At 44.1% G+C, this 27742-nt stretch overlaps 1 protein-coding gene across 5 annotated transcripts in view; it reads right to left on the bottom strand.

Moving 5' to 3' along the window:
- Positions 1 to 733: 733 nt before the first annotated feature.
- Positions 734 to 27742, bottom strand: part of mecr (mitochondrial trans-2-enoyl-CoA reductase) — a 103829-nt gene continuing 76820 nt past the window's right edge. For 3 of the 5 annotated variants that reach the window (XM_070898924.1, XM_070898922.1, XM_070898926.1), the window contains 4 exons: positions 24122 to 24198; positions 22229 to 22289; positions 5601 to 5673; positions 734 to 1114 (listed from right to left, as the gene is read on the bottom strand). In XM_070898924.1, coding sequence (XP_070755025.1) covers positions 957 to 1114; positions 5601 to 5673; positions 22229 to 22289; positions 24122 to 24198 — 369 coding nt within the window. In that variant the 3' untranslated portion in view covers positions 734 to 956. Of the gene's footprint in view, positions 1115 to 5600; positions 5674 to 22228; positions 22290 to 24121; positions 24199 to 25228; positions 25445 to 27742 lie in introns of those variants that run through there. The other 2 variants (XM_070898923.1, XM_070898925.1) reach the window with 2 other exon arrangements.

Raw genomic sequence — 27742 nt, 5'->3', positions numbered from 1 at the left:
ATGCATTGGGTGCGTGTGAAATCTGGTTAAAAATAAAAAATCTTGCTCTTGAAACTCACACTAATAAAATCTGGATGTGTGGGAAAATGTTAAATACCAGCTAAATACTAATACCGCCACACTCTCTTTTATTTGGTCGACTTAACATTTACTGTTACGCTCCTCACAGATAGTTCAATGTACTACAGTGTCATTTAGACTAAAATATCTATCCCAGACCCAAGTGAGCTGATCTCACCTGGGGCTGTGGTGGTGGAACTGGAATTGGCCTCAGCAACTTGAGCTAGGGAGAGGAATACAAACAGCCAGGGTTCCTGCTCCTGATCACTATCCAGGGACCTTTGTTGGTTGCCATGTATGAGTGAGCAAGCAAGCGGCCTACAGCATGAGCAGCCTGACATTCATTATCTTGGCTCACACACTTGAGAGATACCCAAGGGTCTCTGACACCCGTGGGACCATTACCCGAGCAAAAGTCAGCACCCTTCAGAGGGGAGGGGAGAAAACTGAATAAACACAGTTACAAACTCAAAACCATTTCATCTTTGTGCTCTGATTCAACATATAGTTATTTTCAAACACAGCAGTCTTTGTTAGTGGTGGTAGTGATCACACATCCTCCTCACATCCTTCCAGTACTAAACCTATTTTGTCCAATTATGGCAGACTCTAATCACTGAGCTGCTGTCTGGACATCGAAAATCCAGAGTAAGAGAAAGTGACACCATTTGCATGATAGCCAGTGCTGTTTTAATATATACAGTACAAAGACTCAGTCCATGTCAAACACCATAGATATCTTTATGAAAATTAACATATGGTGGACTAGTCTTAATATTTCATAGACTAGATTGAATAGAGAAGCTGAAGAAACAGCGGCCCATCTCTGTCTTTCTGAAGAGAATATCATGATTTGTAATTCTGTAATAGATTAATGACAGTATTTTTTTTTAAAGTCACATGATTAGGATCTGCTTGCTGGATATAAACGGTGTTGTAGCAGTTTTGAGAGCAGTTTGATAGTCCTGGAAATGAACCTCGGTACAAATTGGCGCTCTCAGCTTCCCTGCTTGAATGAAGTCGCAGAGCTGGGAGATCATTTCCTGCAGCAAGTCTGACAAAACAGAACCACAGCTTTAAATCAGACATAAAAATTGCAGTTTTCTATACTGTTGCATTACTACAACAACATGTATTTATATAGCGCCTTTAAAGTAGTGCAACGTCCCAAGGTGCTTCACAAGAGTATTACTCAAGAAATCAAGAAAATATTGGAAAGCTGATTTTCCTCCTCATTTTCTCGGAATGCTCAGTACTATGGAGACGAAAAGGGCTGAAGACTGGCTTCTGTGATGGTGGGAACCTCAGTAGGAGGCCGATGTGGATCATTCACTTGGCACTTCTGGCTTCAACCTTGTCTTTTGCACTCACGTGCTGGACTCCGCCATCATTGAAGATGGGGATATTAATGAGGCCGCTTCCTCCTGTTAGTTGTTTACGACTGGATGTGACAGGATTGCAGAGCTTTGATCTAATCTGTTGATTGTGGGATCATTTAGCTCTGTCTATAGCATGCTGCTTCCGCTGTTTAGCATTCATGTAGTCCTGTGTTGTAGGTTCCCCAGGTTGACACCTCATTTTTAAGATATGTCTGATGCTGCTCATGACATGCTCTTCTGCACTTCTCATTGAACCAAGTTGGTCCCCTGGCTTGATGGTAGTGGTAGAGTGAGGGATATGACGGGTTACAGATTGTGATGGAATACAATTCTGTTGCTGCTGATGGCCCACAGCTCCTCATGGAGGCCCAATGACTGTGCGGTGGTCACTGCTACCAATGCTGTTATGGACAAATGCATCTGCGACAGGTACATTGGTGAGGATGACGTCAAGTAGGTTTTTCCCTCGTGTTGGTTCTCTCACCATCTGCCGCAGGCCCAGTCTGGCAGCTATGTCCTTCAGGACTCAGCCAGCTCGGTCAGCAGTGGTGCTACTGAGCCACGCTTGGTGATGGACATTGAAGTCCCCCACCCAGAGTACATTCTGTGTCCTTGCCGGGTGGTCCGTCTGGTTTTATTCTTATTAATGTTTTTCGTAGCGGTTTGTTACTACTGAGTAGTTTTCTAGGCTATTTCAGAGGGCAGGTCAGAGTTAACCACATTGCTGTGGGTCTGGAGTCACATATAGGCCAGACCAGGTAAGGATGGAAAATTTCCTTCCCGAAAGGACATTAGTGAGCCAGATGGGTTTTTACAACAATCTGGTAGTTTCATAGAAACATAGAAATTAGGTGCAGGAGTAGGCCATTCGGCCCTTCGGGCCTGCACCGCCATTCAATAAGATCATGGCTGATCATTCAACCTCAGTACCCCTTTCCTGCTTTCTCTCCATACCCCTTGATCGCTTTGGCCGCAAGGGCCATATCTAATTCCCTTTTGAATATATCTAACGAAGAAGTGAAGAAGTTTTTCCTCATCTCAGTCCTAAATGGCTTACCCCTTATTCTTAGACTGTGACCCCTGGCTCTGGACTTCCCCAACATCGGGAACATTCTTCCTGTCTCTAACCTGTCCAATCCCGTCAGAATTTTATATGTTTCTATGAGATCCCATCTCATTCTTCTAAATTCCAGTGGATACAAGCCCAGTTGATCCAGTCTCTCCTCATATGTCAGTCCTGCCATCCCGGGAATCAATCTTCTGAACCTTTGCTGTACTCCCTCAATAGCAAGAAAGTCCTTCCTCAGATTAGGGGACCAAAACTGAACACAATATTCCAGGTGTGGCCACACCAAGGCTCTGTACAACTGCAGTAAGACCTCCCTGCTCCTATACTGATACTAAACTTTACACTAAAATTCTACTAACATTTTCCCTCAAGGCTAAATTTACAGGACAGCTGGATGAGAGTTTCGATGAAGCATCTATCCAGATTGTGTGAGACAATGGAGGTTTGTAAACCAAAATCCCAGGAATCATTTACACAGGCAAGTGGAATGCCCCATCCATTGGAGTTCAGCACGAGTTAGTTTCAAGAAGTGGCTGGTGTAAGAAAGACTGGTATCAGAGATTCATATATATTTATATATTCAATTTGTAGTCATTGATCAACTCATTTTACCAAAGATTCTCTGTGGACATTAGAAATGTTGGAAACTCCTCAAATAACAAACTAACACGAGCTGCGAACCAAGGTCACATTATTATAATAAGTAGAAATTGGAGTCAGTTTAATCAAAACTAACAGTTAGGATACAGTAGCATAAAAAAGAGGTTGCAAGAAGATGAAGGAATTTGTAAACAAAATAACATGGATAAGCAGGCATTGATGGAAAATTACTGGACAGGAGTGGCCACATGCTAGCTCTGGTTTGAGCGACAATGGTATTTTAACCATTAGAACCAAGGTGATTTTGTTAAAGACCATGGGCTCAATTTTGGCCCAGCCCATTTATCGGTGCACTTACTGGAGATGCGCCGCTTTTCTCCGTTCAGAAGTACGCCGAAAAATGTTCTTCCCACTTTGGCCGCTGTCCGGCCTCATTCCTGTGGTCGCACAGCGTGGCCAGTTGAGTTGGGGGTGGAGCCAGCGCCCTGCGCCAAAAACTGTGCTGGGATGTCTGCACATGCGCAGTGGAGTGTCCACGCATGCGCAGTAGCTCCTCGCCCCCAGCCTCTCCTGTCTTGCTGCACTCGCTCTGTGGGACCCGATGCCGGCCACTGGAATCGCTCCCGCCCCTAGCCCAGGCCAATTGGCCTCCTGGTGCGAGATCGATTGCATCGGGAGGCCACTTGGCCAGGCAGGCAGGAGAACTGATAGAAATCATCCAGGCAGGAGCACTATCAGTTCTCCTGCCTGCCTGCCCCTAGCCCTGGCCGAGTGGCCTCCCGCACCAGCTGGCCCTCTGCCTTCCCGGGCAGAGTTTGAAGATGAAGGTAGGACTTAGTTCAATTTTTTATTTCTTATTGAATTCTTATTACTTTTTGTTTGCAAGGTTTGGTGGTTTGTAAGGCTTGGTGGTTTAGGTGCAGGCAGGTCCTCTTTACTTCCTGCCCCTATCCCAGGCCGAATGGTCTCTGATGTAGCTACCTGCGGCGATTTCTTTAACTCTCTGCAAAGGTTTTCTGAAGTGGCCACATACGCTGTTCTAAGTAGATTTGGAGTAACTATTAGCTGACCAAAGTTGCCTATATGGGCAGAACTGGCGTAGGTGACTGATAACGCCCGCTTTTGAGAAAAAAAATGAAACAAAAAAAATCGTAACTAACTCACTTACACTGGTGCAAATTGATTGTGGAAAATGGAGATTTTTAAGTTACGCCAGAAAAACCCAGTTACTCCAAAAAAAAACGGAGCAACTCCTGGCCAAAATTGAACCCCATATATGGACACTGGCCAAATGAACTTTTGAGAAGAAATTGGTTAAAACATCGATACTCAAAGAATACCTTTGCACAGAGACAGCTGGAATAACATACAGATTTTGGACAACATCGATCTGTGCACGGAGGGACGTGGGCCTGCGAGCTTTCGTCAACTGTCGCTTTTTGTTAAGTATACTATTGTTGTAAGCTTAATAAATCTAATCTATTGCACAAACCATATTGACTGCTGCCTATTAGGTATGTCTGGTTAAAGGACTCTTAAAAGTTCTTCACTGGTTTAAGAGAAGGCCCTATTGGCCAAATCCTGGACATGGAGAGCTGGTGGAAAGTCAGGGGTCAAACTTACTGTCTAACTAAGGAACAAAAGAAAAGAGGAGCACATGGTCTAATCCGATAGATGATCAGCTTTGGTAGATGTAGGGAATGGACAATCCCTCTTTTTGATAGAACTTACTAGACCCAGAGGAAACCTTGTCCCGAGAAACTAATTTATTTTGCTAACAGGTACAGTGCGCCGTAATTTAAATTTTTTTCCTATACAACGAGGTTTGCTGAATTATGTCAAAGTGAGGCGAGATTAACTATAAATGTTACTCAATATGTTTGGTTCAAAATGGTAAAATAAACCAGTTTGTTGATTTGCATACAACCTTGTCTCACTAAAGGACGAATCATTTCTCCTTTTGGACGATAGGAGAAGTGGGTGTGGAGGGACACGTGAGATCACAGTATCCAGCTCATTGTTACAACTCCCTGGCAACTTTATCATATGACTAGACATTGGGCAGTAAAAATAAACTCTTCAGTGCAAGGGATGCATGATCTGCTTACAGAAGAGAACGGAGATGCGGAACCTGAGAGAATATCTCGTGCAGATCTGAAATTTGTAACAGGCACACAGACCAGAAAGTCAAAGTTTCAATTCCCAATTTATGCTGTTGAGCTGATTGTACCATGGTACAAAGGTGTTCGGCCCATCCTGTCTCTGCCAGCATTGAAATCAGCTGGGGTGCAACAACTGGGAACAGGGAAAGGGACCCTGGTTATTCCCTCACCCCCCCATATCTCCTTACAATTGTAACACACCGGTTGTCTTTTTCCTCTTTCTGAATAGCACTAAGGTGCCCTGGATCCCTGTAACACTCCATCAGAATTCAAGTCATCAAACTGCACAAAAACCTCGATACATATTTCGGCTTCAAACGTTCCACTCACCATGCCGGTGGCTTCGTTTCCACTGCGTCACCCAGAACCCACGGATTTTAACATCTTTGAAAATAAGTGCACTCTAGAAAAAAGTAGAAAGTGTTAAAATCCCAACATCAGTATCCTGGTCAGACTAAGTACATTTGTCTGAAATAATGGTGTGGAATTAATAATTTTGGACTGGACACAGACACAGTAACTACCCTGATGATCCAGTGGAAATATGCAATGCCTGCACTATACAAAGCCAGTAAGACAGGAAGATCCAAAATCTGTACAGTATTCATTTGTCTTGGCTAGGCGGAAATAATTGGTACATCACATTGGCACCAGAGTGCCTGAGCTTGGGCTTTGGGGAGGAGTGTGGGAGAAAGAGAGGTTCTTCTCCTGACCACTATCTGGTGACCCCTGCTGGTATGTGTAGGGACATCAGGTACAGACTGCATCAGGTTAGGATGATGTCCATGCTCAACTGGTCTCCCAAATCACTGTCCAAGTTCACACATGAAGAATGGCTACAAGCATCTGTGGAATCATGCCTTAGGAAAAGACTGTACTTTCTTGAAGAAGGAAAATTCGGCAAAATATCCAGCCAACAAAAGCTGCTGTAATGAATTTTTGCACGAAACAGAGCAGGCCAGCAGCTCCTTAAAATGTGAAATTTCTGGAAAATTTTTTGAAAAGTGCAAAAATACATATTTATACATTATTAAAAATGTTTCACATTTTCTGTCAAGAAGTTTGCTTCCTGTCACCATGATTTTTGGTCATGCTTTAAGTCTATATTTACTGCGAGAGTACCAGGAAAGGATGAACAGGCTGGGTCTCTTTTCTCTTGAAAAGAGGCGGCTGAGGATGACCTAATGGAGGTCTTTAAAATTATGAAAAGTTTTGATAGAGCAGATCTAGAGAGTGTTTCCACTTGTGTGGAAGAGCAAAACTAGAGGCCATCAATATAAGATAGTCACCAAGAAATCAAATAGGGAATTCAGAAGGAACTTCTTTACCCAAAGAGTGGTGAGAATGTGGAACTTACTACCACAGGGAGTGATGGAAGCAAATAGTATAAATGCATTTAAGGGGAAGATAGATAAGCATATGAGGGAGAAGGAAATAGAGGGTAATGCTGATAGATTTAGATGAGGAAAGACGCGAGGAGGCTCAAGTGGAGCATAAACGCTGGCATGGACTGGGGCCGAATGGCCTGTTTCTGTGCTGTATATCCTATGTAATTGTAAATTGATTGGTGAACATTTACCATTCAATTTTGCTATGTCAACTAGGGCTCTGATCACTGGGAGGCTCTGGGGAGCAAGTTTCTGATGTCTCCCAACTTTGTCACCATGTTAAAATAAGCTGAATTGCTCAACTGACTGTGGGCAATGCCACAGGCAATTTACTAGTAGCTATTAATAGTAAGAGACATGAACCATCTACAGTAGACATCACAAGTCGCTGGAGAAATACCACCAACGATGTCTCCGCAAGATCCTACAAATTCCCTGGGAGGACAGATGCACCAACATTAGCGTCTTCGACCAGGCCAACATCCCCAGCATTGAAGCACTGACCACATTTGATCAGCTCCGCTGGCCAGGCCACATTGTTCGCATGCCAGACATGTTACTCCCAAAGCAAGCGCTCTACTCGGAACTCCTTTACGGCAAACGAGCCAAAGGTGGGCAGAGGAAACATTACACGGACACCCTCAAAGCCTCCCTGATAAAGTGCACCATCCCCATTGACACCTGGGTGTCCCTGGCCAAAGACCGCCCTAAGTGGAGGAAGTGCATCTGGGAGGGCGCTGAGCACCTCGAGTCTCATCGACGAGAGCATGCAGAAATTAAGCGCAGGCAGCGGAAAGAGCGTGCAGCAAACCTGTCCCACCCACCCTTTTCCTCAACGACTGTCTGTCCCACCTGTGACAGGGATTGTGGTTCTCGTATTGGACTGTTCAGCCACCCAAGGACTAATTTTAAGAGTGGAAGCAAGACTTCCTCGATTCCGAGGGACTGACTATGATGATGATGAATTCTTTAAACCATTTGAAAAGGTCAGCACCTGGATAGTTCAATTTCAAACTCATCAAAACTGCTAAGTCAAAATCCTCCCCCAAATGCTACTCAGTCTCGATTGATCAAAGCAATGTTCTTGACATTTTAGACTCCGTAAAAGGCAGAAGCATATTAAAAGTATTGAAATGTTTTGAAGCATATTGTGCCTCAAGTAAATTCACTTTACAACAAATGCAGTAATGTACCTAAAATCAAACATCGATAACCCTCGATAGTTATTTATAATGCACCCAAGTATCTTAAAGCAGAGCAATTTTCAAAGTGGCGCAAATGGGCAATGATGAGTTGAACCAGCTGCACTGTCAAATTGAGGAAGAACAAAGCTTTGCGTCTAAAAAATGTACATGAAATTTTTAATGTTAGAAAAACTCTGTTAGCTCTTGTCTCACGTTATCTTTCGTCTAACGTTAGCTTACAAGCTGTTCAGTGGAAGGCTCTTTTTAAGCTTTAATTTTAACGTTAAAGTTTAGAAACCGACTTTGTACTGCAGGTATACTTTTTTGAGGCAATCTCAAAGTTGTTACCGAATCCTAAATTGAAGCGTTACTTCTGTGTTACTGCGGTCAAAGCTACTTCACAGAATTGCAAATCTTCCAGTTACAACTGAACTAAACATCTCTCTCTGGTTTAAAATGAACAAGTAGATAATTAGAGTATACTGCAGATGTTATTTATTATTCATGTCTGTACGTAGCCAAGAATCTTTCAGTCCACTCATCGTAAGCAGACCCCCTTTACAGTGCTAACTTTGGCAGTCATGCAATTGGGCATTCGTGTCATCATGTCAGATAATAGCCTGGAATTTACGGTTGGAGGCGTACCTCCAGGGTATGCTTCCTGCCTGCTCCCGGGCTTCGGAGACTTCTGGTCCTGGGCCGGCAGTTCTATGGCTACGTAAAGGTCCACGGATCACAGGGACGCAGGCAGTTTGGAAGCGTCCTTGGGATCACATAGGCCAGATCTTATATTTCATTTACAAACGGAATCCCCGTAAGCATGAACCCAATCCCCAAATAATTATATCATTTGCACAACTAGAATAAAATTAAAAGTTCCCATTTTCAAATAATTAAAAGTCTCTTTAATGAAGGATTTACTATATATATATATTTTAAATTTTTTTTTAATCTGGGCCAAAATTGATATAAACTAAACGGGTTAAAAATTGCGGCCTCACTGGGTGCGTATGATCGGCAAGGCGAGGCCTCGCAAAAGCTGGTTCTCTGTGCGCGATGCGCGGAGAACCAGCTTTTGCAATCTGACGCATCTCCGCAGGAAGGATATCTGCGGGGCAGAGATTGGGCTATTTGCCCAACTCTTGCCCAGCGAATGTCCTTCAAACTCTTACGCCTGTAGTAGTTGCCCAGCAAATGCTTAACTCTACACCAACGAAAGTGATTTTTGGGTCGGTGCAGATGATCTGTCAAGGCAAACCTTGACAGATTGCAAGTTCCAGATTTTCGCACATGCAGAAATCTGGAACTTGCGTGGCTTTTTACAAGGCTTACGACGATGTACGCCGTCAAGGGGAACGGAAAACATGGGCCAATGTCTGTTCTGAGGGTGCCTTTTAAAGTGCAAAATACAGCAACACAAGGATGACAAAGAAGATTAATTGAGGTGAATTTGCAACATGTTCTGCATTCTCAGTAAACTGAAGCTTCAAAATTGTATGTTAACTCAACTTTGCCTTCAAAAAAAGTTTAAAAATTGTGCAGAATGTCATATTCTATACAAACTCCTGTAGACATTCTGAACTTGAGTTACATTACATAATAAAATTAAATCTAGGTAATGCAAAGCTCACATTCAAAATCAAACAACAGCATAATCTAACTATAACGAACTGCTTGGCACATATGGGTTTTGTTTATTATACGTTGCTATCCAATGCATACATCGGTGGCTCTTGGCATCTCTTGAGGCAGTGCTGCTGGCTCATTTATTTATCGGCACTGTTGCTGAATTCAGGGCTGCTATCGGCAGCAGGGATGCAACATAAATATAGAAGAAGAACCACTTTAGTACCTTGGTAATAGGTTACACAGCATCTGAAAATATTGCATGCTGGCTCACATCAGTTACCAAAGCCTGCAGTCTGAAGATATTTTATGCACATCAATAACAAAGGAAGGTTGGGATGGGAATAGAGCTATAGGGATAGAGAGATGTCAGAAATATTAAATAATTATTTTGCTTCAGTATTTACCAGGGTGATAGAACAGGTGGACATAACATTGGATGTTGAGATCAGTAATGAGAGAAGTGCATTTAAAATAAAGAGGGGATATATTAAATAAATTAATCAAACTCAAAGAGGATAAAACCCCTGGTCCAGATGGATTGCATCCACGCATTTTAAAAGAAGCTAGGGAAGAGATAGCAGAGGCATTACTATACATATTTAATAATTCTTTAGAAAAAGGTGTAGTGCCAGAACACTGGCAGATAGCTAATGTAATACGTATATTTAAGGGGATAGAACATGTCTAGGGAATTATAGACCAGTCAGCTTAACATTGGTGGTAGGAAAATAATGGAATCCCTATTAAAGGAGAAAATAGAACATTTTGAAACAACAAATATCGTAATGAATAGTCAGCATGGAAATTACAAAGGGAAAGTCTTGCTTGACCAATCTATGATTTTTTTTGAGGAGGTAACAGAGAGAGTAGACAATGGTAATGCAGTAGTTATAATTTATCTAGATTTTCAGAAGGCCTTCGAGAAGGTACCCCATAATAGAATGATGAACAAGGTCAGAGAATGCGGAATCAGGGGATAAGTAGCAGAATGGATAGCTAGCTAGCTTAAACACAGAAAGCAGAGAGTAGGAGTAAAAGGTAGCTATTCACAGTGGCAGAAGGTGGGTAGTGGTGTTCCACAAGGATCAGTGCTGGGACCACTATTTTTCACAATTTATATTAACGATTTAGACTTTGGAATCAAAAACACAATTTCTAAATTTGCAGATGACACCAAATTGTTTGGGGGGGGGGGCGGGGGGGCAAAAGTCAATACTGAGGAGGACTGCAACAAATTACAGGAAGACATTAATAAACTTGCAGAATGAGCATATAATTGGCAAATTAAGTTCAACACACATAAATGTGAGGTATTACATTTTGGTAGGAAGAATAGGGAGGTCACTTATTACTTGGAGGGTGCGAGTCTAGGTGCTGTAGAGGAACAAAGGGATCTTGGAGTACAAATACACAAATCGCTAAAAGTTGCAAACAGGTTAGCAAGGCCATAAAAAAAAAGCAAACCAAGCACTAGGGTTTATATCTAGAGGCATAGAATTGAAAAGTAGGGAAGTTATGCTATACCTGTATCGAACCTTGGTTAGACCACACAGCGTACAGTTCTGGTCACCATATTATAAAAAGGATAGAGGTACTGGGAGAGTGCAGAGAAGATGCACAAGCAAGATGCCAGAAATGCGAGGGTATACATATCAAGAAAGGATGAACAGGCTGGGTCGCTTTTCTCTTGAAAAAAAGGCCAAAGGGTAACCTAATAGAGGTCTTTAAAATTATGAAAGGTTTTGAGAGTGGATACAGAGAGAATGTTTACATTTGTGGGGAAGAGCATAACTATAGGCCATCAATATAAGATAGTCACCAAGAAATCCAATAGAGAATTCAGAAGAAACTTTGTTACCCAGAGAGTGGTGAGAATGTGAAACTCGCTACCACAGGGAGTGGTTGAAGCAAATAATATCGGTGCATTTAAGGGGAGGCTAGACAAGCACATGAGGGAGATGGGAATAGTGGGTTATACCGATAGATTTAGATGAGGAAAGACGCGAGGAAGCTCGAATGGAGCATAAATGCCTGCAGGAACTGGTTGGGCCGAATGGCCTGTTTCTGTGCCGTATATTCTATGTAATCCTATGGAATTAAGGCTGGAATTTTCCGGGAGATCAGTGGGCAGGCTCTCGGTGGTGGGTTGGGTTGGAAATTAATTTTTTTTTGACAGTGGATTGGGACCCTGCTCGCAACCCTCTTTTCCCACAGGCGTGTGTGAGATCTCCAATTCGACCAGACCCGTAGAGGCAGGCGACCCAATTAAACCAATTACTGGGTTGTTGCCAGACCCTTAATAATGTTTTAATCTTACCGTTTAACTTTAACTGCTTGCCCACGGGGTCCACACTGGTCAGTGACCATGTCAGTGAACCCGAGGCAGGACTTGAATGGCCCTTGCTCCAGCTGATTACTTGACAGCCCCCACCTGACAGCTCATCACTTTCCTCAGCTACAAGCTGTTTCTCAGTCCATTTCCAGAACAGATTCTGCAGCCTTTCCACTCTCACCTCATTGGAAAAACTCTCTCACCATCGACAGAATGCTTCTGTCATCTCTACTTTAGCTGCCAACTATTCCATCAACGTGGGTGCCCTTAATACTGTCTCACCTTGGTCCTCAGAATCCGACCACAATCCACCTCAACACCAACACCAACCTTCTCTGTAATCATCGGATGCTGCACAGGACAAAGAACGTCAGCACATTTCTGCCTGGGAGGCCAGGGATGGCCTCACCATAGCCAGATTTACTTCACCTGACGCTGTACACCCTGACTACCACATGTCCTGGCAGGTTGGCACCACCCCGCACCATCAACATAAAGCATCCCTATAATATCCAAGCCATTCTTTGCACATGCACCACCTTTGTGGGGGCACCGTTATGTCTTACCATTTACTGCAACTCACTAAGCCACTTCCAAAGGTGCACATAAATCTGTCCAAGGATGCAAAGTGTTGAAAATAAAGGTTTCAATGTTTGACAGCACATTAACAGAAACTTTACATGAACAATGAATAAAACTCCCAATTGTGTTGTTAGCTGGTATGATTGCACTAGGGTGAGATTGAGTGTGAAGTGTAGCTAGTGAGATGGAGATGTGATAATGTAGATAGAGAGGGATGGGTGGAGGTGCAAGGTAAGTTGGTGTGAGTAAGGATGTGTAGGGTAGGGAAGGCAGAGTGATGTAGATGTGATGAAAGGCGCAGCAGGATGAAGTTGAGCATGGCTTTGTACTAACATTTTATGATCTAATGAGATCATTGAAAGGTTTGAGCCACTGCACCCAGGTCCTCCTGACCACATCCCTGCTTGTGCTCTCCTGTGCAATGTGCAACCATGCTGTTTTGTTATCCTGGGGAGGTCTCTTCCACCCATCATAAGCATATGGACGGAGTCATGAGAGAACCTGGCTGCAGACTTGCACCTCTGTTCAGTGGTCAGTGTTTGCAGCGCTTCAATGCTGCAGAAGACTAACAGCACAAATATCAAAAGGTCCCTTTAAGGAGACCGGCTGATAACGAGACCCGCTTCCTCTAATTGGACCGGGAAACGCGCAAGCCCCAACAAACTAAATTAATTTTCCAGAGCGGGATGGAGCCAGCAGAGGGGTCGCTACCCACCACCGACATCGCCCGCTCCTGATCCGCTGAGGTGAGTAAAATCCCGGCCTAAGTGTCGAAGGGCATGCTCGCCATCAAATAATGATGGGCTCTTCATCACTAAATGAAGCAGTGTTTCATCTCCAAACACAACCACTTCACTGAACCATCTGAACAACTTTTTCACATTCGAAAGATTTTCACCATTACAATAAACTTGAATAAAAGTATTCCTATTTCTGCCTGGTCCAGGCTTGCTTCCAGTACAGCAAGTAGCTGAAAGATATTGGGCATAGCAGGTGTACACTGCTGGCCATGCACAACTACTAATGTGACTACAATGATGAGACTGAACAATGACATCACACAAGTCTGTTTACAGACTTATGGTCATCAGTTTTCTTGCTTGCAAGCAAAACAGACAATACAGGGACTTTAAATTAATATGCAAAAATACACAAAGAGACAGCACTAGTATCGGTACTCTTTGAATAGATGATACTTATTGTATAAATGCAACTGTGGTATTAAGTCATGCAAGTCCAGTCCCAGATTCAAACCCAGTCCCTATCCAGGCCTCCAACTGCTGGTGGAAGTGTGAACGTGGACAGCAAGAGAGAACAGGATTAGGCTTACCAGTGATTCCATTCATTGTAAAACAGCTGATATTCATTATCTGCGCTTGAACATAAAGAACAACCATTTGGGTGACATACTGGAGGGTAACTGCTGTCTATGGAACTGTACTGTAGCAACGGTCCGCACATTCAGGAAAAGATTAAGGAAAATAGGAAATATATTTTAAACAGATTAGTCGCTCTCCCGTGACGTTGCACAAAGTCAAGATCAAATGTAGTCTTCGAATGAAACAAGATTAGAGGGCAGGGATTTTTGGACCAGATGTGTTTACAATTGAGTCCCCATTTTGAAGTAATACATTGTTCTTATTTTTTTTTGATATATAGTATTTTGATTCTATATTATTTATAGTTAAGGAGCAAAACTTAATGGCAATCTAGGAAGCAGAGAAGGAAAGTTAGTTGCCGCATAGGAGTTCCATTGCAGTATGGGTTGAAGAGTTGGGAGACACAAAATTAAGGCACTACAGTGCCACCACCACCGAGAGGATGTAATTAAACCTAAATGTCATTAGAGTTCTTCCTTTTGTCTAAAAATTGCAGAGAAAATAAGATTCATAGTGTTCCAGACTGTAATCTAATGGAGGGACCAGGTGATGACAGAAACTTAAAGAGCAAAGCTTTGGTGGTTTATAAACATCATCCCAACCCAATGGTCCTCCCCCATCTCCATTAAATCATTGGCACCGCAGCCTTCAGCCATCTCTGGAACTCCCTCCCTAAACTCTTCCATCTCGCTTGCAATCTTTCCCTCCGCCTTTAAAAGACTCTTCCAAAACCATCACTTTACAATTATGATTACAGTCATTCCTCCCAACCCTGCTTGCTCTATGGTTCTCCACTGCCTAGGGATGTTTCCAGTGCTCAATGTTCAACATAAATGCAAGTTTTTAAATATATAATTGAGAAATCTAAGACAAAGTTTAAGGCGTTAAATACTGGGCAACATTAAAATGGGAGAGGAGAGAGGTAAAGTAAGTCAAGAGCAGTGGCAAGTTGACACTGAGCTTGTTATTGTCTTGTAGTTTATTTACTGGTATTTTTTTCAAAATTATGTTATGTTTTTCTTGTTGTCGTTAAAATTGTAAGTGCTCAGTAGTGTGCTCCAACTGTTGTTAGTAGCTCTCAGAGTTTGTGGGGCTGAATTCGGTGCAAGTTGTGACCGCAGCAGCCAAGGAGCTGTTGGAAATGTATATTTTCAGGGCGATTCCTCTGGAACCGCCCATCTGCCGTCCAGGTTCCACCCGGCGCGAGATTGGTCGCGGAGGGATCTGTCGGTGCGATGTCATGCCACCCGCTCATGCCGGATGTTGCAAATCGGCCATTTTGGTCAGGGATGTTGGCCTCAGATCGACCTGCCACCCGTCAGAAGGACCGCTCACAAAAAGCCGGTCTGACCTGGCCGTGAGTCGGGCAGCAGGGAGAAGGGCTCCGAGTGCTGCAGCGCTGCACGTCGCGGCTATGGTGCAGGTGCTGGACCATCAGGAGTGGGACTGCTGGAAAAAAGTTAGGTGGATGTTGCTTGAATTTTGTATGTGATAAAAGTGACTGAAATGTGTCTAGGCTGATGGAAACGTTCTTCTTTGACCTTGCTGAAAGACTTTCATTGAGAAGCCCAATGGCGAAGGCAAAGTAATTATGAATAAGTGAAAAGTCACATTTTGTCCATTCAAGCTGATTAATTAATTCTGTGACACAGTCCTTCAAGAAGTTCTCAGGGAAGCACTACATATCACATAGAGGGGGAGAGGGTTAGAATGATCTATTGTAAGCCTGAGACAGCTGCAGACTCTGACAACATTTGTATGGGAGGAAAAGGGTATAAAGTTACAGCTATTCAACTTTAGGGGCAGCGCGACCAAACTGAGGAACGACTACGGTCAATAGAACACAGCAAGAGACAAGCGCCGCTGTGACTGAGTGATCTACCGTTGAGGTTTCAACGACTAGACTGTCACTATCACCTTGTTAATGTGTCTTATTTTGTACTGCAAGGAAACTACTTCATAAAATCTGTTCTGATTAATTACAAAAGACCTGCACCCAGCGTGGCTTGTTGTGGTGACCGACAGAAGTCTATTCTGAGAAATGTAATTAATCTGACATATCAAATAACCCTCACAGCACATAAAAAGTGCTGTGATGGCCTGATAACCATACCCATTATACAGTGCAGTCATATGTGGATGGGAAGATATTCCTGATAAAGCAGATGACCTGAGGGACAGATGCGTGTTTCTCAGAAGGCACCCCACATGACGTTAAAATCAGACACTCACCAAGAGAGGGTCAACAACGCGATTGTATTTACAAGTGCAAAGGTTACATAACATTATTATATTTACAAACATTTACACCACCAATACCGACCCCTCTACCCGGCACCACCACCTCTCTTCCTCCCCTCCGCCGTCCTTGAAGCAATGCCCAAGCTCCTCTTCCTCGCCCCGCTCCCCTGCCCCTCACTGCCTCTGGTTGACGAGCTTGAGCAGGAGGGCAGCAAGATATCTGCAGACGTAAGCATCTTGGTGAGAAGGCAGGGGGAGCCGCCAAAGGCGCCGGGAACTCCTACTCCTCCGAACCTGTCTGCCTTGAGGGTGTGGGCTCGGGGGCTTGCCCAAGGCGTCCAGAAGCCATCTCTTGCCTCATAGCCTCAACACTCTCGGTTGTGCGCTCCAACACAGTGATGAGCTGGTCCATCTTGTCATCATTCTGCTGGGTGAAGGTGGCCATGAAGGTGATAGCTGGACCATCTCCAGAATTGCAGAGAGCCGTGGTGGATCCGCAGGTGCATGTTTGCTCCCGGTGGGTTCTGGCGCCTTGCTTGCCTTCGTGCCACGGCCTCTGTGCTTGGTTGAGCTTGCCAGTGTGGAGTCCATTCCAAACCCCAAGAACTTGGAGGCCAACGCCGAGGTTCTACTGACACCTGGTTCATATGGCAGGAGGCTGCTATCATTCTGCTCCTGGAGTTCAAAGACGGGCCCTTCTCCCTCCTCTCTCTGTGTGGCTCAGGGTGGCAGAGGTGGGAGCAGTGGAAATGGGTGATCTGGCCGGGGGCGGGGGAGGGGGGGGGCCGGAGGTGTGGGTGTGGGCGGGGGGAAATGGAGGAGGGATCTGCCGTCTTGGGCTGGGGGCGACATCGGCATGGGAGACGTTGGGGTCTGATGGCTTTTCAGAAGGCCAAAGGCAGATGGTGTGCCTTGATCCGTGCTGTCTGAGTCAACATCTGCAAGTCGAGGACGACACTTCAGTCTGTGGCGGGGGGGGGGGGGGCGGTTGGTACTGGTCAAGCTGAGATGTGAGCCGTGCCATCTCACATTCTGCCAGCAAGGAGTTGCATCTTTACATGGGCACATCAATACTGGACAACAAAGTGTGCGGTAAACCATGAGTGCCTTTCATGCCATAAGCGTGGCTCAGACGGCAGATTAGTATAACCTTACCATGTTGTAGCAGCGGATCTGCATCAACCATTGTGGTTGCACGGTGGTGGTCACCTACCAATGCCAACGCACGCTCCTCCAGCCTGCTCAATCCGACCACCTCTGCTGGTCCCCCTCCCGTCCCACACAGGCTTCCTGCCTTGGATGCGTTTTACTTCTGCACAAAGAAACGTTGCAGCTTTTGCCCCTTTGCTGATGCCCCCACACACATACACACACATCTGGCGCACAACCCTTTAGCCTTGGATAGGAAGGGCCGAATAAATTTTTACTGACTCTTGCTGCCGCCACCAAATCGTTCCAACGTTTATGGCATTGGTCCCCATCCTGCTCAACGTTTCCCATTGCGGACATGATCTCAGCGATCTCCCTCCAAATGCATTGGTATTGGGGTGGTGGAGGCTTGCCACGACCATCCCTGGTGAGGTATGTGTACCTGCGCTCCACCTCCATTACGAGCTCCTCCAATTCCTCCTCATTAAACCACGGAGCTCTGGGCCTGGTTTTATCAGTCTTCATTGCTGATTTCTGGCCACTCATCGTCAATGATGAAACAAATGATGCTCAACAGTTTGTGTGTCTCAATTTCTCCGACTGCCCCCTCTGGAACCTCCAACTCTCCAACCTCCCACCCTCCCTCCTCTCCTACCTCCAATTCTCTCTCCTCTCCAACCTCCAACTCTCTCTCCCCCTCCCCCCCAACTCACTCTCTCCTCCAACCCTTTCCTCTCCCCTCTCACACTCACAGATGGAATAAAGTGGTGTGCCTTTATGCGCTTGCGCAGTACAGCAATCGACCTCAAACGACCCTGAAATGACGACATGTCGGAAGACAAAATCTATAAAAAAACAAAATTGCAAAGTCTCGCACATGCGCATTGGAAGCCCTTCGAAGATCCTCGAGTGGAGAGGCCTTCAACTGCTGCACACTGATGACGCCGGCCGCTCACTCCCGCTCCCGCCCGGCGACTGCCGCTGACGCCGCCGCCCACACAACGGAGCCGAAAGCGGCTCCCGACGGGACCCGGCGGCAGCAGACAGCAAAAAGGTAGGTGCCGCCCGGGGATGCCGAGAAATGGGCGGCGACCAAATTCGGTCCCAATAATCTTTCCGAATGAAGGATTAAAGCACGACTGACAAAAGGGTATTACAAGGTTTTCTGCAGTAGATTACAGTTATTAATTGCACAGCATACATTAAAAAAAATGAATACACACCACAAGCAGTAAAATACATTACAATAAGCTTTGTCCAAGTAACCTAATCTCAACAAACTGCTGCCACTTCCTGCTGTTGAACAGACATAAAAATAAATGACACAACACTTGCACCATGGAATTGTAGATTGCAGGCTCACACCCATGCTACCTGTTATGGCACAATCTTATATAAATTTGATAACTGGTTGAGGGGTAGGTAACACGGGAGTAGGAATAAAGGGAACGTTTTCGGATTGCCGGGATGTGACATTTGGCATTCCCCAGGGATCTGCACAGGGGCCTTTGCTTATCAACAAATATTAATGGCTTGAATGAAGTAAGAGAGCGCTGTATATTTAAGTTTGCAGATGACATCAAGTTAATTGTGGAGATGGAAAGAGGAAGTTACAAAGGGACATGGCCAGATTAAGTGAGTGGACAAAACAATGGTTGCTTGAGATCAATGTGCGTAATTAGGTCATCCACTTTGCATTTGAGAAAGATAAATCAATTTTTTTTTTAAATAGTAGGAGACGAGACGCTGTAGAGGAGCAAATGGATTTGTGTGTCCTTGCACACAAATCGCTAGTGCACATGTATAAAAGAAATCAAAAAGGCCAATGGAATGTTTTCCTTTATCTCAAGGGGGAGTTGGAATCCAATACTGAGGAATTGATGCTTCAGCTGTGCAGCACCTTGGCGAGATCTCATCTGGACACTTTTTGGGCACTGAACCTCAGAAAGGATATAATGGCCTTGCAGTGATACAGTGCAGAATCACCAGAACGCCAGGGCTTAAAGGGTTAAATTATGAGGACAGGTTGCCAACGTTTCCGATTAGGAGGGATCTTCAGGTCCGCGAAGCCGGCTCCATGGACTTGGTATACAGGGCAAAATCTCAAAGATTGCAGATGACACGAATCTCGGAAATATAGTAAATGAGGATGATAGTAGCAGACTACAGGAAGACATAGACGGACTAGTAAAATGGGCACACACATAACAAATGAAATTTAATGCAGAGAAGTGTGAAGTGATACATTTTGGTACGAAGAATGAGGAGATGCAGTATGAACTAAATGGTACAATTTTAAAGGGGTGCAGGAACAGAGAGACCTGGGGGTGGGTGTACACAAATCTTTGAAGCTGGTAGGACAAGTTGAGAAGGCTGTTAAAAAAGCATATGAGATCCTTGCCTTTAGTAATAGAGGAATAGAGTACAAAAGCAAGGAAGTTATGCAAAACCTTTACAAAACACTGGTTAGGCCTCAGCTGAAGTATTATGTTCAATTCTGGACATCACACTTTAGGAAGGATGTCAAGGCCTTGGAAAGGGCACAGAAGAGATTGACTAGAATGATACCAGGGATGAGGGACTTCCGTTATGTGGAGAGACTGGAGAAGCTGGAGTTGTTCTCCTTACAGCAGAGAAGGTTGAGAGGAGATTTGATAGGTATTCAAAATCATGAATGGTTTTGATATAAAGTAAATAAGGAGAAACTGTTTCCAGTGGCAGAAGGGTTGGTAAGATTTAAGGTGACTGGGGAAAAAAAAAGTGGCGACATAAATGTAATTTTTTTTTTTTTACACAGCGAGTTGTTGTGATCTGGAATGCACTGCCTGAAAGGGTGGTGCAAGCAGATTGAACAATAACATTCAAAAGAGAATTGGATAAATATTTGAAGGGGAAAATTACAGGACTATGGGGAAAGAACATGGGAGTGGGTATAATTGGATGGATCTACCAAAGATCTGGCAAGGGCACGATGGGCTGAATAGTTTCCTTTGGTGCCGTATCATTCTAGGATTCTATAATGGATTGGCAGAACAGGTTTAAGGCCCAAATGGCTTACACTTGTTCCAGTAAGAATTGGCTGCTTAAGGCATTGAGTCACACAGTCTGAAAGATCAAATTCCTAGTCTGCCCTTAGTTATCGCACCTCAGTGGGTTATGGTAGGTGTGACGTTTTGTGACTTTTGATCAGTTTTATTTAATGCACGGAAAGGATTTTGGGATTGAGTTAAACTGGAGTGGTGTTTTAAAGTAAACTTGCACAGGTTTAAAACGGCCACAGGGCGCAGGCATTGGAGAATGTGTATTAAAGCCAGCTTGGGAGATGTCACAACTCTCAACCTATTTCAAACTGATGAGAGAATAAATTGTCTCATCCCAGACCCATTAGCTAAACAGGGATAAACAGGCACATTAAGCATCTGGTCCGGTCATCTCAGGTGAGGACAATTCTATTAATGGGGGCCTGGTATAAGTTTCTGTGGAGGATATACTCCTGAGAGAGAGGGTAGTTTGTTTGGTTGATAGGTGCAAATCCCCACACCAAAAGAGCTCAGGGGCACGGTCCTTCTTCCTAGAGCCAGAATTGAAAGGAAAAAAAGGGACAAAGAGGTACGGGGACAGTCCGGCTTTGAATAGATGATGATGAGACACAGAACTGGAAGCTAAAATTGCAGGTCAGTTTTTGCAGTTATAAGTAGTCTGAAAGAAAAGTAATGCCAAAAAACTCAGTCATGAAAGGGACAGGGTGCACTGTTGATTACTTCTTTCCATGTTTTTGAAGATGGAAGTGTGATTGAGCCAAGTAAGCTTGATTTGACTGTTAATCTGACTGTGAAATAAAGGAACTTAATGATTTGCACATGGCCTCATCTTATCAAATGTTTTCAGTCTCGCTTTGGAAAAACTAGAGAAGCACACGTGAATGTACATGCAAAATACATAATATCCAGTTCAGATGACCAGGGGTCCTAATGTTATACTCCTGGTTTACGTAATGTAGTTTGATATTGAACACCACTAAACATAAGATGCACAAACCACTTATGTGGGAATAACCAGTACTGCTGTACCCAAGACAATATGAGGTAGACCCTAAATTTGTAACAATAGGCATGCTAAAATTAGCCTTGGAATCCCGGTTTAGGAAAGGGGGGAAAAAGCAATCGTTCAGGGTCCCCATTTACAATGGGAATTCAGCATCTCCTGCTGGAAGTATACATGGTGGGCACTGGATGACGACAGGATTGAGACAGCGGTGATGCTCCCCCCCACACTGAATACACAGCAAAGATTCACCGTTTAGCCTCACACACAAATAATTCACTAGAGAGATGCTAGTCAGCCCAACCGTAATCCAGCAGGAGAGGAGCGGAGAAAAATTAGAAAACTTTTGATTGCATTTTTGTACTATTTTCTATTAGATAACTGATTCTTTGTTCAGTCGTGTTTCATGAATTACAAAAGGAAAGGCTATTAGCTCTTTCAGCACCATCATTAACTGTGGAATCCCAATGTACCATTAATGTATCAGGATAAACTCAATCAAGCCCACATAGAAAAAGGAAGATACCTTCCTCACAATCAGATTGGGACAGTTTACCTGGGTGTAATTAAATTATACTATTTATAAGATAACAATCCAAAATATAAAGAAGATTCAACAGACTCCCTTCCATTGAGTTCCCAATTAGACCTGCCTTACAGCAGCAAGCCGGCAAGCAGAAGGTGCTAAATATCAGTGAGAGAGTCCTCCTTACATCGGTCTTATGCATCTTATCAGTTAGTTCAGAGTGCCACTGATGGAGGTTGGGAAGCAGGTTGATTGCTTTTTCAGCCAGAGCTGCTGTTTGCTCCAAGACCACCAGTGGGGGATGGTTTCTCTGGCCGTTATGTGTTGTGGCTCTGTAAATAAATGGCTGGTATTTCAAGCAAAATCATCGAAAAAGACAATATTTTCAGTTTCACAAGAAATAAATCCTCCTGCATTTGTTTCCATGTCCCTGCACAAAGACCAGAAGAAATCCACAGATGACAAAAATGAGAATTAATACTTAAAACAGACAGACTTCCTTACCACTGGAACTGTGACAGGTTGTTTTGCCATTCCACCATATGTTACTATAGTCCCTCCTTTCCTGCAATAGAAAAACACAAAAGAAGAGTGCCTGTTGGTAACTGAAGTTGTATTAAAAACAAATATTTAGCCACAATCTTGTGTTTACTGTACAGAGCACAACATTATGATTGATCAGTGCAGAATTTATAAGATTTGCTGTCATTTACCAAATCCCAAATGTAGTACTGCCAGTATCATGTTTTTGTCCCTTGTGTTCTCAATTCTGCTGATCATTGTTCCCCGTCCTTACCATATTTAAAAGCTTGAATGTTCTTCATACCATCACTCAAGGTGCTTCAGAAAGGACGCTCACATTTGTTCAAAGCGGAGTAATTCTAGGGGACATGGTACAAACCTGCTTCAATGGAGTTCATTTCACAAATATCTGAATCAGCACATTCGTACTGCCTGTTGCCACTTAACCAGATGTATTAACATGTGATGAGGAAAAAAGAACCATTAAGCAAAGCCATTTGTGATTAGGTCAAAGGGGGAGGTCTCTGCAGGGTGCCTCAACATACGAAGCAAAGAGCCAGAGTTCCTGAGATTGTTCTGACTCATGACCATGATCCAGGATGACAGGACCTTAGACCAGATTTAAAATTTTGTGATGAGGAAAAAAAGAACTCCATTAAGCAAAGCCATTTGGGATTAAGTCAAAGGGGGAGGTCTCTGCAGGGTGCCTCAACATATAAAGCAAAGAGCCAGAGCCCCTGAGATTGTTCTGACTCATGACCATGATCCAGTATGACAGGACCTTAGACCAGATTTAAAATTTTGTTTCAATGTACTTTATAGTAAGCCACAGTTTATTATTATTGAATCACTTTCAACAACAACAATCCTGCAATGCTCCTGTGGTGCTGAATTCATCCACTGCATAACACTGCAGAGCTATTTCAGTGCAACAAATGCACATACACTTATTATAAAGTCATGTTTACATCTTTATTATTGTGGTTTCTGACTTTCAACAGAAGGATCCTTATGTTGACATCAAAACCGTACTTCTGCTGTGCAGATATACCAGCTCTGCAGAAGCTGGCCATTGCAGTCTTCTTGGCAGGCAGCAAAACTCCCACTCTGCCCTTGGAGATTTCAGTGCCGTAAGCACGTGTGCCATGTCATTAACAACTTGCATTTATATAGCGCCTTTTACGTAGTAAAACGTCCCAAGGCACTTCACAGGAGTATTATAAGCCAAAAATCTGATGCCGAGCCACAAACTGAGAAATTAAGGCAGATGACCCAAAGCTTGTCAAAGAGGCCAATAATGCTTTTGAACTGCTTCCAATGGCACATTTACCATTGAAGGTACCCTGTAAGGTAAGCTGGATATTAGTCTTCAAACCTTGATGTAGGCAGACTGTAGGCTGGTAGCTCGATTGGCAAGCAAACTGACCAGATACAGCACCTTGTTGCAATTTGTGATTAGCTACGGGACAATGGCTTCAACTATGTTGTGAATCTGCTGCTTGAATGGACTGCTAGAGCGGAAAGAGTCATTTTGTTTCATATAGAGCAATTCTTGAGTATCAAAAGCCACTGGGAAAGGTGAGGGGAGTTGTAAATAGTGACCGGGGCAAGACACGGCACACAATGAAACATACACAATACAAAGTTGAACTTGCATCAGTTTGGGTCAGCGAATAAAAGTTTTAATACAAAAACCGTCAGGATCACTGCTAGAGTCCAGTTTGCAAATACATGAGTAACTTCCTTTGAGCATTCCTTTCAGGTTCATTCAAGGCTTACAGCTTTCAGATGAACCCACTGACAATCCCTTTTACTATAGCATGCACATCCTTAATTCAAACTGGCAATTCTGTCTGCTGTAGTTTTGTTACTTACTCTAAATGCCGTAGGATCTCTGTAGCACTTTTGCCTCCAACACCATTCAGAGCCAGACGAGGTCTTGGGACTTTCTGCTTGTAGGAACAGCATCAAAAGCTGAATGTGCTTTTTTCTTTTAAAGAAATTAGCAAATACATTCCATACATGTCAGTTCAACAGTCCAATTTAAATTTGCAGAAAAAAAATGAATAGAAGCACCTTTTACCTACACACAAGCTAATTTCCTAATTTGACTGTAAATATTTGCAAATGCATTTAAGTTCTTCCCATACAGTATGAAAGTGAAAACAGTATGAGCAGGCACAGTCAAGTGTTGCATGAAGTATAATTTGGTTCTGTAAATTATAATAGTGAAGATTTTTCAGATCAATATAATTGATATGCACTTTTTCTGCTGAACCCATTTATCCACAATTTTGTTAAATGCCAAAAATTCCTTACTGGATTTATTAGTGACCAACTTATATTTATGGCCCTGAGTTTTGGACGCCTCCACAAGTGGAAATATATTTTCTACCCCATCGAACCCCTTCATAATAGTAAAGACCTCTATCTGGTCACCTTTCAGTCTTCTAAGAGGCTACAGCCTGTTCGGTCTTTCCTGATAGTTGTACCCTCTCAGTTCTGGTATCATCCTTGTAAATCTTGTATTCTGTAATGATTTCATTTCATGTAATATATAAGCTGCAGCAGATTCCTCTTTAATGCTTTTTAACATTGGTCACATATTCAAAAGCTTCTTTTCCTCTGGTTTCTATTTAATTGTACTTAATGCATTCAAGGAAAGTCACACAAATATGACATCATGCTGATCTGCAGAGAGGAAATTATCTGCACAAACAAAGCAGACGTTTATGACACTTAAAGGGTTTATATGTAAATATTATGTATGTAACTCGATAGCCTAAATACTGTAAACTCACTCAGGTGCAAACCTGGCTCAACTTTATTCGGGCCCAAAGTGCCCACATTGTATGGTGGTTTGCTTTATATACCTGGCCCGCACACACGTGTGTACAGCCCAATGACCTCTGACAGTGGCGCCCCCCCGTGGTGGCTAGTAACCCCAAGCATACATACATGACAACATCTCCCTTCAAGATCTTAGTATCAGTCTTTTTACAAGTTAAGACGGTGCGGGGCTTTCTGCTCACGAATTGATCGTCTCAGTTCAACTCCAGTTCTGGGCGAGCGTTCTGAGTCAGTTATGATTGGAGGCTGGGTAGCCGATCTGATGGGAGTGGCAATGACCATGTCAGAGATTGAAAGTCCAGATTCATTGATGACACCAATGATGCCTCCGCAAGATCCTACAAATCCCTTGGGAGGACAGACACACCAACATTAGCGTCATCGACTAGGCCAACATCTCCAGCATTGAAGCACTGATCACACTTGATCAGCTCCGTTAGGCAGGCCACATTGTCCGCATGCCAGACACGAGACTCCCAAAGCAAGCGCTCTACTCGAAACTCCTTCATGGCAAACGAGCCAAAGGTGGACAGAGGAAACGTTACAAGGACACCCTCAAAGCCTCCCTGATAAAGTGCAGCATCCCCACCGACACTTGGGAGACTCTGGCCAAAGACTGCCCTAAGTGGAGGAAGTACATCTGGGAGGGCGCTGAGCGCCTCGAGTCTCATCGCCGAGTGCATGCAGAAAACAAGCGCAGGCAGCGGAAAGAATGCGCAGCAAACCTGTCCCACCCTCTCTTACCCTCAACGACTGTCTGTCCCACCTGTGGCAGGGACTGTGGCTCTTGTATTGAACTGTTCAGTCACCTAAGGACTCATTCTAAGAGTGGAAGCAAGTCTTCCTCGATTTCGAGGGACTGCCTATGATGATGATCAACACTCTGTGCAAATGGAATATCAAAGCAACAAGTTTCACTTGAAGACTTTTTTCATTCAATTCGGACGGTTGCATAAAGGATTGAAAGTAACTAGAGCTTAGATTTCATCTTTGTCTTGTGTTTTTTCCAATTCCACAGCTAATCACATACCTTGTCCCTAAAATACACAGAAGTATCAAACTGACAACATAAACAATAAAAAATATTCATGCAGAATTTACAATAATGACCTGCCAAAACGCTTTGAGACCTGCTTAAGCAAAATCTTGCTGGGTACTATTCTGTTCCATTTGACAGCATTTACATTTACCCAATTTCAAGTGCAACCCAGCTAACACCAAGATATTTATAACTGGAGTGGTTGTTGGATTTGTATCATCGCATTCTTCTTTTGATGAACTGTGTTAAGTAGTGGAAGAATTTGCAGGCTGATCAACAGTGTGTCAGGCAACAACCTTCCATGGAACACACATTCCTTAGAACCATTATTATAACAGCCTATAGAGTAGTTAGTCCTATATGGTGGGAGAGTTTTATGGGCCCCTACAACCCATAAGATGAGGGGTGGGACACACCCACACCCACCAGACACAAGTATATTGCTGGCTATTAACCCAGAATTCAGAGCCAGAGCTCCGGTCTCAAATCACCAGGACCATCATCATCATAGGCATTCCCTCGGAATCGAGGAAGACTTGCTTCCACTCTAAAAGTGAGTTCTCAGGAGCTGTGTAGTCCAATACGGGAATTATAGTCTCTGTCACAGGTGGGACAGACAGTGGTTGAAGGCAAGCGGGGTGGGTGGGAGCCTGGTTTGCCGCACGCTCCTTCTGCCGCTTGATTTCTGCATGCTCTCGGCGACGAGACTTGAGGTGCTCAGCGCCCTCCCGGATGCTCTTCCCCCCCCTTTTGGGCGGTCTTGGGCCAGGGATTCCCAGGTGCCGGTGGGGATGTTGCATTTTATCAAGGAGGCTCTGAGGGTGTCCTTGAAACGTTTCCGCTGATTCAGAGGCAGGAATGCTATCACTAAACCAAAGGTTCACTCCATATCTGGAGTAATCCTTTGTTTCTCAACAGTACCACGACCCATCAACTCATGTCACTGAGTTCAGTACTGCACAATTATTTGTAAATCATCATCATCATAAGCAGTCCCTTGGAATCTAGGAAGACTTGCTTCCACTCTTAATATGAGTTCTTAGGTGGCTGTGCAGTCCAATATGAGAACCACAGTCTCTGTCACAGGTGGGACAAATAGTCGTTGAGGGAAAGGGTGGGTGGGGCTGGTTTGCCGCACGCTCTTTCCGCTGCCTGCGTTTGGCGACGAGACTCGAGGAGCTCAGCGCCCTCCCAGATGCACTTCCTCCACTTAGGGCGGTCTTTGGCCAGGGCCTCCCAGGTGTCAGTGGGGATGTCGCACTTTATCAGGGAGGCTTTGAGGGTGTTCTTGTAACATTTCCGCTGCCCACCTTTGGCTCATTTGCCGTGAAGGAATTCCAAGTACAGTGCTTGCGTTGGGAGTCTCGTGTCTGGCATGCGAACTATGTGGCCTGCTCAGCGGAGCTGATCAAGTGTGGTCAGTGCTTCAATGCTGGGGATGTTGGCCTGGACGAGGACGCTAACGTTGGTACGTCTGTCCTCCCAGGGGATTTGTAGGATCTTGCGGAGACATCCTTGATGGCATTTCTCCAGCACTTGAGGTGTCTGCTGTACATGGTCCATGTTTCTGAGCCATACAGGAGGGCTAGTATTACTATAGCCCTGTA

This window comes from Pristiophorus japonicus, chromosome 14, assembly GCF_044704955.1.
Source record: "Pristiophorus japonicus isolate sPriJap1 chromosome 14, sPriJap1.hap1, whole genome shotgun sequence".
Taxonomy (NCBI): domain Eukaryota; kingdom Metazoa; phylum Chordata; class Chondrichthyes; family Pristiophoridae; genus Pristiophorus; species Pristiophorus japonicus.
This window is presented reverse-complemented; position numbering and strand designations above follow the sequence as displayed.